The sequence below is a fragment of the Drosophila novamexicana genome, unplaced genomic scaffold (assembly GCF_003285875.2).
Source record: "Drosophila novamexicana strain 15010-1031.04,08,12 unplaced genomic scaffold, DnovRS2.1 tig00000008-arrow-pilon, whole genome shotgun sequence".
NCBI lineage: Eukaryota > Metazoa > Arthropoda > Insecta > Diptera > Drosophilidae > Drosophila > Drosophila novamexicana.
Window position 1 is genome coordinate 3,011,198 of NW_020824765.1, and position 16,745 is coordinate 3,027,942.

The following is a 16,745-nucleotide window of genomic DNA, read 5'->3' on the forward strand; positions in this document are numbered from 1 at the left end:
TATCCGTTCTATTCATACTCTAAAGTCACCAAACTTTACATGTAGCATCTAGAACAGTACATATATTTATCTATCATTAGTTGGTTTGGCTGTGAGTAGAGCCGGCGAAAAGTACCGTGCTATATTACTAGGGAACTAATTTCTTCTTTATTTTTTTTTAAATTTTATTACTGCTAAAGCAAACGAGCTCGTAGCGCGAGTCGGGAGCTCCCGACTAAAGCCTCTTACTTGTTCTTTAGAAATCTTCGCTGAAATTGGCTCATGAGTTGACTAACCAAATAAACTCATCTGTCCCATTTAGACTATTACGTAAATATATGCTGCTTTATCTCCTAAATGTTGGTCAATGTTGGTTGTGATGAGTAGTCCTAGTCTAGTCGTAGTCCTAGTCCGGACGTTATACCACTAACCAACAACCACTAACCAACAACATATATTGTTTGATTAGTGGTTATACGAATGAGATTGGTACAGCAGGATATGGGATCTCGTGCGTTGCAAAGGCTTTCTTACAAAAATACTGCTGTTTGATTAATATTATTACGTATCTGGCGTCGGCACGAGTATTGAACCTTCAGCGCCCCGCAGAAAACTATTTATTTTGACTATTCATTTTAAGATATACATTTTTTAATGTTTATATAAAAATTAAAAATATAGTTTAGTTTTATGACAAACCCCGAATTACTATTCTTGTTTAATTTAGTAAAAAAAAACAATCAATAATTATTCAAGTTAATTTTTTCTCATGCCCGTTACGGTATGCGAGATTAAACCCTACCCACTGTATTTAATTGTGTAACAATACATAAATATACATAAATTTACACAAATCTAATATTTATTTGTAGCCAAATGCATAAAGTTGGTCTGAAATAAATCACACCTCTTATAATTATGTTTATCCATGCTAATCTTATAAAGTATCAAAGGAAACAAAAATTTTTACTATAATAACTTAGGAAACACAAAATTTGTTCTTTGGGGTCTTTATATTTATATAATTCTAAGGGCTACGGGTCTTTTTTACAGCTCAAGAAAAAGTAATCGAATTTTTAAAAAAAAATATATAAAAATAATTATATACAATTACACGGCCACTAATAAATAAATCAATCAACTTTCTGATGTAGTTTAATGCGATATAGCCGAAACAAGCAAGTCAAGTCATAAGTACCCAACCAGGACACTCCACGTATCCGATTATACTTGAGCACACATGCCAAGATAGACCCACAAAATGGGGTTCATTTAACTTTGGAGTCACCACCATAAAATTCATTTTTCCGATATATTTGTACCTTCATAACAAATTTTTCTGTAGCACTTTGTTTGCAAATTTAAAGGCTGAAATCATTTATTGATTTATGCTTTATACTACAAATTGCAACCAAGATTCCATATGCCCCACTCATAGTCTTTGAAATTGGCGCTTTTATACAAATGGAACTGCGCACAGACCAACGGACACGGCTAGATTTACCCGACTATTCGTCCTATATATACTCCTGTTGCACAATTGCACTAAGCATAAGAAAAACTTACCCGTCGTTAAACTACATTAGAAAAGTATGGTGGCATTTGATTTTTGCGCTCGTCGAGTCCAACAAGGATATTTTTAGCAGACAAAACTTTACTTTTACATGCTAATCAATTATTCGTTTCATTATGATGTTACTACAGAGAATAGCAAGTAAGCTTAATGGTGTTAACGTATTCTAAATGAACTGAGAAAATACTCGGATTCCCAGCTCTAAAATGTTTAAAAATATTTTTTTTCGCACATACTTAAAATGTTTACTTTGCATTGATATGTAATAAATGTCTACTGACAGAAAAAATGTAACAACCAAATCTTACTTTCATACACTCCACCACCACAGAAACACTAAAAAGACCCAGTAAAACAATTATTTTTTCACCTCTTAGTTATTTTAAGAGTTATATAGTGAGCATATATAACTGGTAAAATAAAAAACAAATATACACTTTATAATTGTTTTCGAACCATTTCTGACAACAATGCTGAATCGTTGCTGGACATGACAGCTCCAGTTCCATCTTTATTTCTATATGATGAATTCTGGGCACGTTGAATTGTTCTATCCTCGTAACGCGTTCTTCCCTGAGATGCCATTGGTCTGTTTAGCGTATTGTTTGCATTATTTGGTGAGCTTGGTGGGGTGCTGTGAGCTGCAAAGTGTTTATTGACAAAATCCTGCTCTTTCCATCCATTTTTCTTATATACTTCACGCAGTTCGTGGTGCTGCCACATTGTGTACAAAACTTGACTAGCAAACTTTATAACACACGTAGTATATTGTTCTTTACGTCTTGTTATATTCATTAGTCTATCTACACCACCTGCATCTAAAAGAGAACGCGCGAACTCGGGATTTTTTTTAATGACTTCATTAATGGTTGCCAATACTGCTGTGATAGTATCATCTGATGTATTTTGGTCGTGTTGAGCATTCCCAGACGGAAGTTTTTGTACCAAATCGCGCATAGCATACTTGCCAATCAATTCTTTATTTCGTTGGTCAATAGCAAGGTTGCGTAGTGCTGTGGCAACAGCGCAAACGACACGATCAACTTCCATTCGTAAAAGTTCTACAAGTATCGGAAGACCTTTTTCTTTGCGCACAGTAGCTCGAATATCAATGCTTGGTTGCCAGTAACAAGCTGACAAATTTTGAATTGCTCCAGCAGCGGCCTCAAGAGTTTCTGGGTTTGAACAACTTTGCAGTAAGGAAAGATAGAATTGCACCACTTCAGGTTGCCACAACTGCTCATATCCTTTGTTTGTTTTATTCGTTGTTCCTGAATTCTTGGAATATTCCGTTGAAAATATGTAGTCCTGTTGCGACTCATTTAATGCCAAATCCTTCTTTTTTTTACTTGTCCCAAAGCATCCCAAATTTTCACCTGGATATAAATAATCACAACTTAATATAAATTTATTGAAAAACTACTTGTGTTACCTTTTGAAGATGACGGAACAGCCCTTTCTTGAATAATAAAAGGATGCTTATCGTAATTTGGATCTTCGACTTCTTGGCATCTATACGAAAGATTGCGAAGAATGCAGACACAGTTCTCTACTGTTTTATTTCCTATGTTGTTTTTTTCAATGGAAGATCGAACAACGTAGAGAAGAGATTCAACCAAGTGCTCACAATTACGAAGGCATTCTCGTGCGTGCTCCCCAGCAGAACTGACATTTCGCAAAACTCCAGACGCATTTCGAAATACTGTCGAAAAGCATGTTTCCCCGCAACAGACAGGATCCCAGCCTGAGTGGGGTTTAATAACGTTACATACTATAGCAGCCAGCGCCTCATCAATAATTGACCGTTTAATGTCTTCACAGGAAGACATATTCCATAAAACTCCAGTTACCAACTCCTTAACCTCAGTTTCCTGAGACCGGCAAAGAAGGTGTACCAAAGCTTCTATTCCTCCGGCATTTTTTATTGCTCGTTTATTTTCATCATTCTGTCTACCATATGATAAATTGCGTAATGCCCCACAAGCATTTCTAAAAAAAAATATAAATAAAAAATTATAATTAGTATACGATGTTTTGTAGTATTGCATTTATTAATTTTGTAATATATGAGAAATTAATGATGCCAAATGAATGATAACGAAGAAAAAACGGCAAGCCAGGTTTTCATCAAATTTTTTTCTTATCAGTACAAATCTACATGCTTTAACTAATCTAACTTTGTAGGACCAGACTTATGTTTAGACTCTAATTACCAGTATAACACAAGTGTGCGTTGAATGATCAAAAAATTATAGGCAATTCAATTTCAAGTGGACAGTCATGTTTTTTCGGCATTGAAACGTATGTGCTCAAGGATACATTTGTAATTGTAATGTAATATACTTACCTCCGGATATAACATAAAATTCATTTGGGTTTGGGCACTTACTTATGAATATCTGGTGCATCATATGATAATAATCGAATTAATGGTGGTATTCCTCCCAAAGTTCTTGTACGCTGCTTATTTGGATCATCCATATAACATAAATGTTGAAGGTATGCAGCGGCATTCGCTTTTATAGCATTATTAGGATTACTTAGAAAGCTTATTACTTCTGAAAGGTTTGGGTCACGCCATCTCATTGTTGAACAAAGATCACTGTCCGATCCACCAATGAAATCCTCTTTCTCTGTGACTCTGGGTGGAACAGTGTTTAGTGAATTTGTGGCAAATGGTACTAATTTAAAATCGCCTTGACTCTCAAAAGATCTACATTGAGAATCTATAGCTGATTCAGATCCATTAAGGTTATTGTCGAATGGTCTCGAAGCAAATTGTTTGATATTTGCACTTACACCGGGCAATCCATAATTGGCATCTGAAGTATAACCATATGGCATAGATGGTTCGTCTGTATAATGAGGTTCTAGCCCACACGGTGGTAGGACAGGTATACCAAAATCACCTGCTTCATCAAACTGTGGTGTTTGTATGTATCTTACGGTTGGAACTAATGTATGGCCTTCCATACCGGGCATAGCCACTTCTTGTGGAGCTGTTTCTATTTTACTTTGAGATCCAATTGCAGAGCAATGAGGAGCTATACGCGTGATAGCTCCAATACCAGTTGGCTTTGAAATATATAACGGTGCATTTGTATATCCGGCAGCGGTGTATTGCTCAAAGTTTTGAAAAGCAGAATATTGGGCTTGTATATGACCCGCTTCCGTTACCAATGACTGCTCCAAATTTGAATTTTGTTGAGGATTCATTTTAAAAGCAGTCTAAAATCTGGAACGAAACAAAACAATTTTGTTGTTGTATATAATGCACACCTTCCACTTTTAGCTATACAATATTAATATTATGTTTTAAACTTTTTTTTATAGATAAAGGGATATAGGAGCATAAAGAAAATTTAGTATAACAAATATTTTTCTCTGCTGGTTTCGAAATTGGCATTTACTTTCCAAAGAAGCTATACAATTAAAGATATTTATATACATTTTTGAAGCTAATCGGTATACTCCCATGATATAATCGGAATACTCCCAGATTAGATGCTCTACACTCACCTGCAAGTGCAAGAGTACATGCATTCTTACGTAGCCAAAAAAATACCAAAATAAGTACATATATGCCGAAATAAATACCAAAATACGTACATAGTAGATGCAATGTCTAAGCCGAAATGGCGCAGCTTGTAGTTTAATGAGTTTCTTTTTATATAAGGATAAGTAAATAGCGTGAAGGGTATTTGCCAATAATGATCCCCAAATGTGCCCTATTGTTGAGGATAAACTTTAAGGCCTATCTTTTTATTCCATGCCTATAATATAAGCTTTTGTTCTTTGTTGATCGCGCTGTATTTACGAGCACAAAAAATTGCAATCACATACATATAAACATATTTAACCCAGAGTTGATGCCAACAAATTAACTTGGAATAAGATTTACTTGACTTTTTTTATGGAAAGCTAACAATGAAAACTTGTATATAATGGCAAAGGTGTGTATGTATGCATGTTGGTTATTTTCCCTGCACTTAACATACATGCATACATTATTTGAAAAGGGCACGCCCCTTTTAGTTGCAAGTAAATATGTATTCGCATTGGCTCTACATATTTTTACACAGATTAAACAATAGTAATCACTTTAAATAAATAAACTTTACAAATCAAAGCTATTATATAGTTGCAAAACTGTTTATATATTTTGTCACAACAGATTTAATGAAGCGGGGCTTTAAAGAGGCATACGGACAAATATTTATGTGTACATACTAAAAATATTGATTTTTCGCAGCAATCACTAGTTCACTTTACAAAAATGCATGTACATAATTATACATCGACAATATACCTATTTTATTACTTCCAATGGAATTTTGTTCACAAATCTTTCTAGCAATACATTTTAAATGTATAATATTTCTGGCACAACATTATGCCTTTTCTTAAATGATAATTATTTGAACATTCGTATGTGCCTTCTGAATGCTTTACATTCGCTTCAGATACATTTTTTTGTGCATTTAGTTTGAGATTTATGATTATATTTTACTCACCTTAAAAATACCAGAAAGATATGATAACATTCATATTAACTTAAATAGACGTGAGGTATTTTCGACCAAAAGACTCCACGAACAGCACTAGAGATATATTATTCTTTTGCCTGCTAATTCAAACTTGGAGTTGATATATTTACTCCGATTGTGTTTCAATTTATCAGTTCTTTTCAAAGAAAACTAGCGCCGTTTTTGGATTTATGGACATGGAACACGCAAGCTGATTGAGCTACTAAGATGACTAATTATTTTACACTGCTTGGGTAAGTTATATCTTATATACTATTTTAAAGTTTCTTAACATTTCGTAAAGTTTGGTAAAAAATATATTTTGTCTTTGTTTGGTCATTAGATTACTGATAAACAAACTTAAGCAGAACCTCGCCACGTTGTTGATTGTAACACTAGCGGAAATAACTCGTGGAGGGTGAGTTTTGACCGAGTTGAGGGAGTGGGAAAATTTGACCTGTGTCTATGTAGGACATTTATGGATTCAATTACCACATGAATGTTAACCAAGAATTATATTGCCGGAATTATATGCTAATAAACTGACCTAGAGGCCAAACCATGAACAAAGAGCCAAACCTCGTGACAATCGGATGATATTTGGCCGAGCTATTGGGGTGGGGAACTTTGGCTCATGTCTATATACGAATCTTGGGGTACGATTTTGACTTGAATTTCGACTAAAAAATATGAAGTCAGATTTAAATGCCAGATTATTATAGAAGGAAAATCATTGACAAAAAGCCAAACCTTATGAAAATCGGATGAGATTTGACCGAGTTATGGTGGTTAAAAATTTCGACCCATGTCTATATACGAATCTCAGGGGTACGATTTTGACTTGAATTTCGACTAAAAAATATGAAGTCAGATTTAAATGCCAGATTATTATAGAAGGAAAATCATTGACAAAAAGCCAAACCTTATGAAAATCGGATGAGATTTGACCGAGTTATGGTGGTTAAAAATTTCGACCCATGTCTATATACGAATCTCAGGGGTACGATTTTGACTTGAATTTCGACTAAAAAATATGAAGTCAGATTTAAATGCCAGATTATTATAGAAGGAAAATCATTGACAAAAAGCCAAACCTTATGAAAATCGGATCAGATTTGACCGAGTTATGGTGGTTAAAAATTTCGACCCATGTCTATATACGAATCTCAGGGGTACGATTTTGACTTGAATTTCGACTAAAAAATATGAAGTCAGATTTAAATGCCAGATTATTATAGAAGGAAAATCATTGACAAAAAGCCAAACCTTATGAAAATCGGATGAGATTTGACCGAGTTATGGTGGTTAAAAATTTCGACCCATGTCTATATACGAATCTCAGGGGTACGATTTTGACTTGAATTTCGACTAAAAAATATGAAGTCAGATTTAAATGCCAGATTATTATAGAAGGAAAATCATTGACAAAAAGCCAAACCTTATGAAAATCGGATGAGATTTGACCGAGTTATGGTGGTTAAAAATTTCGACCCATGTCTATATACGAATCTCAGGGGTACGATTTTGACTTGAATTTCGACTAAAAAATATGAAGTCAGATTTAAATGCCAGATTATTATAGAAGGAAAATCATTGACAAAAAGCCAAACCTTATGAAAATCGGATCAGATTTGACCGAGTTATGGTGGTTAAAAATTTCGACCCATGTCTATATACGAATCTCAGGGGTACGATTTTGACTTGAATTTCGACTAAAAAATATGAAGTCAGATTTAAATGCCAGATTATTATAGAAGGAAAATCATTGACAAAAAGCCAAACCTTATGAAAATCGGATGAGATTTGACCGAGTTATGGTGGTTAAAAATTTCGACCCATGTCTATATACGAATCTCAGGGGTACGATTTTGACTTGAATTTCGACTAAAAAATATGAAGTCAGATTTAAATGCCAGATTATTATAGAAGGAAAATCATTGACAAAAAGCCAAACCTTATGAAAATCGGATGAGATTTGACCGAGTTATGGTGGTTAAAAATTTCGACCCATGTCTATATACGAATCTCAGGGGTACGATTTTGACTTGAATTTCGACTAAAAAATATGAAGTCAGATTTAAATGCCAGATTATTATAGAAGGAAAATCATTGACAAAAAGCCAAACCTTATGAAAATCGGATGAGATTTGACCGAGTTATGGTGGTTAAAAATTTCGACCCATGTCTATATACGAATCTCAGGGGTACGATTTTGACTTGAATTTCGACTAAAAAATATGAAGTCAGATTTAAATGCCAGATTATTATAGAAGGAAAATCATTGACAAAAAGCCAAACCTTATGAAAATCGGATGAGATTTGACCGAGTTATGGTGGTTAAAAATTTCGACCCATGTCTATATACGAATCTCAGGGGTACGATTTTGACTTGAATTTCGACTAAAAAATATGAAGTCAGATTTAAATGCCAGATTATTATAGAAGGAAAATCATTGACAAAAAGCCAAACCTTATGAAAATCGGATGAGATTTGACCGAGTTATGGTGGTTAAAAATTTCGACCCATGTCTATATACGAATCTCAGGGGTACGATTTTGACTTGAATTTCGACTAAAAAATATGAAGTCAGATTTAAATGCCAGATTATTATAAAAGGAAAATCATTGACAAAAAGCCAAACCTTATGAAAATCGGATGAGATTTGACCGAGTTATGGTGGTTAAAAATTTCGACCCATGTCTATACGAATCTCAGGGGTACGATTTTGACTTGAATTTCGACTAAAAAATATGAAGTCAGATTTAAATGCCAGATTATTATAGAAGGAAAATCATTGACAAAAAGCCAAACCTTATGAAAATCGGATGAGATTTGACCGAGTTATGGTGGTTAAAAATTTCGACCCATGTCTATATACGAATCTCAGGGGTACGATTTTGACTTGAATTTCGACTAAAAAATATGAAGTCAGATTTAAATGCCAGATTATTATAGAAGGAAAATCATTGACAAAAAGCCAAACCTTATGAAAATCGGATGAGATTTGACCGAGTTATGGTGGTTAAAAATTTCGACCCATGTCTATATACGAATCTCAGGGGTACGATTTTGACTTGAATTTCGACTAAAAAATATGAAGTCAGATTTAAATGCCAGATTATTATAGAAGGAAAATCATTGACAAAAAGCCAAACCTTATAAAAATCGGATGAGATTTGACCGAGTTATGGTGGTTAAAAATTTCGACCCATGTCTATATACGAATCTCAGGGGTACGATTTTGACTTGAATTTCGACTAAAAAATATGAAGTCAGATTTAAATGCCAGATTATTATAGAAGGAAAATCATTGACAAAAAGCCAAACCTTATGAAAATCGGATGAGATTTGACCGAGTTATGGTGGTTAAAAATTTCGACCCATGTCTATATACGAATCTCAGGGGTACGATTTTGACTTGAATTTCGACTAAAAAATATGAAGTCAGATTTAAATGCCAGATTATTATAGAAGGAAAATCATTGACAAAAAGCCAAACCTTATGAAAATCGGATGAGATTTGACCGAGTTATGGTGGTTAAAAATTTCGACCCATGTCTATATACGAATCTCAGGGGTACGATTTTGACTTGAATTTCGACTAAAAAATATGAAGTCAGATTTAAATGCCAGATTATTATAGAAGGAAAATCATTGACAAAAAGCCAAACCTTATGAAAATCGGATGAGATTTGACCGAGTTATGGTGGTTAAAAATTTCGACCCATGTCTATATACGAATCTCAGGGGTACGATTTTGACTTGAATTTCGACTAAAAAATATGAAGTCAGATTTAAATGCCAGATTATTATAGAAGGAAAATCATTGACAAAAAGCCAAACCTTATGAAAATCGGATGAGATTTGACCGAGTTATGGTGGTTAAAAATTTCGACCCATGTCTATATACGAATCTCACGGGTACGATTTTGACTTGAATTTCGACTAAAAAATATGAAGTCAGATTTAAATGCCAGATTATTATAGAAGGAAAATCATTGACAAAAAGCCAAACCTTATGAAAATCGGATGAGATTTGACCGAGTTATGGTGGTTAAAAATTTCGACCCATGTCTATATACGAATCTCAGGGGTACGATTTTGACTTGAATTTCGACTAAAAAATATGAAGTCAGATTTAAATGCCAGATTATTATAGAAGGAAAATCATTGACAAAAAGCCAAACCTTATGAAAATCGGATGAGATTTGACCGAGTTATGGTGGTTAAAAATTTCGACCCATGTCTATATACGAATCTCAGGGGTACGATTTTGACTTGAATTTCGACTAAAAAATATGAAGTCAGATTTAAATGCCAGATTATTATAGAAGGAAAATCATTGACAAAAAGCCAAACCTTATGAAAATCGGATGAGATTTGACCGAGTTATGGTGGTTAAAAATTTCGACCCATGTCTCTATACGAATCTCAGGGGTACGATTTTGACTTGAATTTCGACTAAAAAATATGAAGTCAGATTTAAATGCCAGATTATTATAGAAGGAAAATCATTGATAAAAAGCCAAACCTTATGAAAATCGGATGAGGTTTGACCGAGTTATGGTGGTTAAAAATTTCGACCCATGTCTATATACGAATCTCAGGGGTACGATTTTGACTTGAATTTCGACTAAAAAATATGAAGTCAGATTTAAATGCCAGATTATTATAGAAGGAAAATCATTGATAAAAAGCCAAACCTTATGAAAATCGGATGAGATTTGACCGAGTTATGGTGGTTAAAAATTTCGACCCATGTCTATATACGAATCTCAGGGGTACGATTTTGACTTGAATTTCGACTAAAAAATATGAAGTCAGATTTAAATGCCAGATTATTATAGAAGGAAAATCATTGACAAAAAGCCAAACCTTATGAAAATCGGATGAGATTTGACCGAGTTATGGTGGTTAAAAATTTCGACCCATGTCTATATACGAATCTCAGGGGTACGATTTTGACTTGAATTTCGACTAAAAAATATGAAGTCAGATTTAAATGCCAGATTATTATAGAAGGAAAATCATTGACAAAAAGTCAAGCCTCGTGAAAATCGGTTGAGTTTTGACCGATTTATGTGTATGGGAAATTTTGGTCTATGTCTATATAAGATATTTGAGGATACAGTTTAACATGAATTTTGACCAAAAGTGATGTTGCTAGACTTAGATGCCACATTTATCTAGTGGCCAAACCATGAACACAGATCCATACTTCATGGAAATCGGATGAGATTTGACCAAGTTATGGGATGTGAATTTTTTACCTATGTCTATTAAGGATTTATGAGAGTCGGCTAAGGAACATATTTATTAACGGCCTCCACACGAATATTTTTCTTAAATATTGCGACGGAATTTAGAAAAATAGAAAAACAACAAAAATATACAAACTGCTGTCACACCATACATATCCATTTTAGGCCATATTGCATTTGATTGCTATGCATTATAACAATGATCGTTGTCGATTTAACAAAACACGTAAAGTAGATATGCAGAAACAGATTTGAGATTTATCGAAAAATGGACGTAATGCATTTAATGCATACCAACGCTGCCATCTCTACCAGGCATAAATGTCTTACAATATCGTTCCATTTCCACCATTTCGGTTACACTTACAACATATATTTCACCCATCTTTGTTTAGTCCAGCAACTCATGCAGTAATCGATACATTGGAACCACCACCCAAATTGATTAGTCCGGTTTTTCGTTGTGGTCGGAAGGCTAAGAAGTATTTCTGTTTAAACTTAAATATATACATTGCAATTGGTTTATAAATTTTGTAAAAGTATTCGCATATTGCAGAAAACATGGTAAGGGCTTCAAGAGCTAGGTTTAAGATGAAATTTTATAATAAATATTGTTGGGTACATACATATGAATAGGTACGTTCATATCTTAGCAAATCGTACTGAAAATACGATGATTCATGGATATTCGCGATGGTGGCATACACCAAAAATATAATTGTTTGATATAAAGTTATTTTTATAAATCAAGAAAAGTTAGCCCAAATATGTATATAACAATGCGATATAGGTATATAAGCTGGTTAGACACATTCATATCTACACATATATGTATATATAGTTATATATATATAGACTCAATCCAAATATGTATACTTACGAATGTGTATATGCATGCAGACATGCTTGTATATTTATGGATACATCGGTATACATACACATGCATTACATACAAAGACATTAGTCAGAGTATGCTGAGTAATATTCCGAATATTAATCGGAGGCATCACTATTTTCGGTTATTTGTACATTTATGTGTATTTGTAGATATATACAAATGTATGGAAATTTATATATATATACTTTTTTATAGTATTTTAGTATACACATTTTCAATGTGCATGTCCATGCGGAAATGTGTGGGCATGCCGGTTAATGATTTTCACAAACTTGCTTTTTGTATTTACTATTTGAGTTTTGTGTGTATATAGTTATGTGTATATGTATAAAATCTTAAATTCTTTTTGACCTTTCATATATTCGATATTAGGGAAACTTAAACGAAAATCAACTGGTAACTCACATGCAAAAAATGTTGCAATTATTTTTAACCAAGCGTTTTTTTTTTTTAGTATTTTTATAAGTTTAATGCAAAATATTCATATGAATATGAATATCTAAGGATTTGTTAGTTATTCCCTGTATATCTTAAACTAGTTTTTCAGTAACCTATTATTTGATATACTAATTTATATTGATACATATTGGATCCGGCTAAATCAGATTTATTTCTCATATGTACATATATAATATAGCAGGCCATCGATTGAAATTTTATTGGTCTTTATACTTTTTCTGCCTTGTGCGTCTTATCAATCGTTAGATAATATTTTTCGCAAATGTACAAAAAAAAAGGCAAGAAGTCTGCAACCCCAAAAGGCCTTTACATATACATATATATAAATATATACATGTGTACATAAAGTGGTTCGAAATATGCCTCGATGAACACGACTTTTGGCTATCGGACTGTTAATCTGCATAGGATAACGGTGCATTGATTATGTTAAAAAAAGGCGAACGTCAGAAAGTTGTGTATTCGTTGTTGCACTTATTAAATAAATAAAAATATACAAACAAGTATTATTATTCTTTGTTAGCCATGAAGATGAAGAATATGTTAAAGTTAATAATAATAAGTTTATTACTTATTAATAAATATTTTCCATTTAAACAAAAATCTGTTAACATATTAGCTGCAGTTGACAAAAATCCAAAGGCTTTCTTTTGTTTCATTAACCAACACTATGTAAATGCTGATAAAAGTTATCATAGGATGCGGGGTTAACAGGTACAGCTCTAAGAGAGCTTTACTATTCTAGCATATCTGCTAAACCGTAAGGCTAGTAAATATGCCTTAACCAAAATTAAATATTTATATCTTAGTATTTTAGCAAATTATAATTTCGATCAGCTATTAAAGTTAAAAATACAATCGTTTTATAGAGAAACGTGTAACGATATGAAAGTCAGAGAAACCTATTCTTTTATTTTCAATATGAAGCCCTGAAAAAGAGCGTAAACTTCTGTAGACTGTTCTTAATTACAAATATAATATTAAGCTACAATACATATCCAAGTGTATGTAGCTTTTAACATGCAAATGATAAGTTTTGCTGCTTGCCTTATTCTTGTCAATTCTTATAATCGACAGGCTTCTGGAGTAACTGTGTCGGATGTATGCAAAACAACATACGAGGAAATAAAGAAGGATAAAAAGCACCGTTATGTTATTTTCTACATTCGCGATGAAAAACAGATCGACGTTGAAACTGTTGGAGATCGGAATAGCGAATACGACCAGTTTCTAGAAGATATTCAGAAGTGTGGTCCAGGAGAATGCCGGTAAGTTAAATGTAAAAAAATGGCAAAAATTGATTTTTGACATATTTGGATAATTTTTTGGATAAGCACACAAATAAATAAAATTCCAATTGTAAGAATCTATGTATACATGTGCGCGCAAACATAAACATAAGGAAAAATAGTTTGATGTAATCGGTGCTTCTTTCTTTATATATACTTTATACTTTCTAAATATATCCATTTACATATTACTATGACACGCGCAGCCTAGCATTGTTTCAAAACTGGTGTTATTGTTTGGGGAAGGCTCATGGGATCTCCTGTTCGAGTACTCCTCGGCGGGGAATCTCGTAGAATCTTTTTTAAACGGGAAGAACAAGTAAAGTAAATTATGTGTCTTTCTGGAATATGATGAACACCCGGATCCAAGTTTAATTCATGAAGGACAAATAATAAAAGAATGTGTGAACTGAATATAATTTTCTGTTGAGGGATCGACAAACTCCATCGAGTATAGCAAAATGACAGTCCCGCCCTTATTGACCACGTGCGATTCGAATTTGAGTTTATGATCCGAAATGACACCTAGGAAAAATATCAGGGAATCTGTCTTTTTTATTATTTGACGAAACCACGGCGTTAATGTGTCCTATCTAATGTAATATCCACACTTATTACTTATAAATCGAATCGAATAGAGCGGCCATTGTGGGCCAATTATTTGTACGTATATGATAACATTTCTGTTTTTATATTTCAGATATGGTCTCTTTGATTTTGAATATATGCACCAATGCCAAGGCACGTCAGAGAGCTCAAAGAAACAAAAGCTGTTCCTTATGTCATGGTGTCCTGATACTGCAAAGGTATTTTTTATTGTTTGACTTTGAAAAACTAACTAATATGTTATATACTTTAGGTTAAGAAGAAGATGTTGTACTCTAGCTCTTTTGATGCATTAAAAAAATCTTTGGTGGGGGTCCAAAAGTATATACAAGCTACTGATTTGTCAGAAGCATCCCGTGAGGCTGTAGAGGAAAAGCTTCGTGCTACTGATCGCCAGTAGGCTGCAATGACAAACGTCTCTGTGCAATGCATTTAAATAATTGCATGAATCAGTGATTATATTTGTATCCGGTCAAGATCCCCAATTTGTATGAGAATTTTCTACATAATTTGTATTTTCAGTATAAATAAAGAAAATTATAATGAAAACTATTTGTATCATTTAATTTACGTTGTAAATAGAAAACATTTGTAAACAAATGTTTTTTAATTTAAAAATTATATAAAACGCTATATTTTTGTTTTGCAGCTGAGTAACTTAACTATTAGACGAGGAATAGAGGACTAATCTGTGGCTTTTCAATTGGGTTATATCGAAACCCTTGGTTTTTCATTAACATTTTGGTACGAAAACTACACGTCAAGAACCCGAGGGAGGTGTTCCGCAGATTGAGGGCAGCCAACCTGAAGCTGAATAGAAAGAAGTGTTGTTTCATTAGGCAGATGTTGGTATACCTTCGGCACGTAATAGGCGGGTCGTGAGTGCGGACCGATCCGGAGAAAGGTGCAGCAGGGTGAAGCGGTCGTAACCTTGGAGCCCCGACTGATTGCAAGGAGTTGCGACAATGCCTCGGGATGGCCTCAGCTCTGGCATTTCATACGGCAATTCTGAAGAGTTGCAATGCGTTGCAAAAGAGATCCTGCTATGTCAACGAAAAAGGCAGCCTTATAAACGACGAGGAATATATTCCATGAAAACTTTGTGTAGCCAGGGGCCAACGGCAAAGAGTGTTGCGGGAATAGCATTATGCATCCACTGATGGAAACCAAGGAACAAGACAAGTCTAGAGCTACTACTGGCCCGGCATGTTCTGCCTAGTCGTATGTTAACGAGACAGGTGTCGAAATTTATGGTAGTAAGTGTTCCTTTAGTTTATCTGTTATCATCGATCCGATCATCCAACTTTATAATGTATTTGATTAGACGGCTAACGCATACAAGTCTTTGTATTTCTTTATTTCGTTATAAAAAAGAACAACAACAACCAGAGAGGGAGCATTTTCGGTGGTCATGCACCGTGGCGTGCACCCGAGGACTGTCCAGCGAGAAGCCAGATAACAAGAGCGATGTCTCGAACAGAAAAATGACCAGATCCTTAACTGCCTTGTCATTCTTATCGGCATCGACCTTCCATCGAACGCAGCGTCGTACAATTGGATGATCGGGATTGATTTCCAGTTGAGGTGTCCCGCAGAGCATTGGCCTGCATTACGCGCTCCATGTTGGCAGACGTCACCTCGCAGGCAATGCTGGAGGGTGAATCGACCAGATAGTTGAAGACGAAAACCTTCTCAGACTTGTTGTCCAAAATCTTTAAACATTCGGTTGACAACATGCAAACGGCTGACATTAATAGATTGATGCAAGAAACCCTTTGAATGAGGATTATTTGATGGAAGTTATGACGATTAATGATAATAAAGACATCAATAATGAAGCAGCTCAGCTATTAACAGCATATTCAATTTGTGAAGGCTTGAAATTTGCTTCAAGTATGGACAATATTTTCTCGCCCATGATCTTAACATGGAGAGTGCATTAAAATTGCAACTTTATCTTCAGTTTTGTGAAGCTATATATCAATAACTACATATGCAACTTGGAAAATTAAAAAAAAACAGCAGCTAAACAGACATTATGATAATAAAAACAAAGCCAAGAAAACAAATTTTAATGACAAACAAAATTCTTCATTTTAATCAATTATTGACTTTGAATAGTTGCGAAAATAATTTTATTTCTAATATTAATT

At 34.0% G+C, this 16,745-nt stretch overlaps 2 protein-coding genes and 1 pseudogene across 2 annotated transcripts; 1 reads left to right on the forward strand and 2 right to left on the reverse strand.

Annotated features, from left to right (window-relative positions):
• Positions 1 to 669: 669 nt before the first annotated feature.
• LOC115758671 (catenin delta-2) lies at positions 670 to 6,160 on the reverse strand. Its single transcript, XM_030699416.1, has 4 exons — positions 6,067 to 6,160; positions 3,942 to 4,787; positions 2,985 to 3,541; positions 670 to 2,928 (listed from the first exon to the last, which is right to left on the reverse strand). Exons 2-4 carry the CDS (start codon positions 4,766 to 4,768, stop codon positions 1,991 to 1,993), a joined length of 2,322 nt encoding a protein of 773 aa, XP_030555276.1. The 5' UTR covers positions 4,769 to 4,787; positions 6,067 to 6,160; the 3' UTR covers positions 670 to 1,990.
• A 5,619-nt stretch (positions 6,161 to 11,779) lies between these two features.
• LOC115761701 (cofilin/actin-depolymerizing factor homolog) lies at positions 11,780 to 15,141 on the forward strand. Its single transcript, XM_030703577.1, has 4 exons — positions 11,780 to 11,904; positions 13,775 to 13,965; positions 14,687 to 14,792; positions 14,846 to 15,141. Exons 1-4 carry the CDS (start codon positions 11,902 to 11,904, stop codon positions 14,990 to 14,992), a joined length of 447 nt encoding a protein of 148 aa, XP_030559437.1. The 5' UTR covers positions 11,780 to 11,901; the 3' UTR covers positions 14,993 to 15,141.
• An 814-nt stretch (positions 15,142 to 15,955) lies between these two features.
• On the reverse strand, positions 15,956 to 16,424 carry LOC115762915 (annotated as a pseudogene).
• Between the last annotated feature and the right edge of the window lie 321 nt (positions 16,425 to 16,745).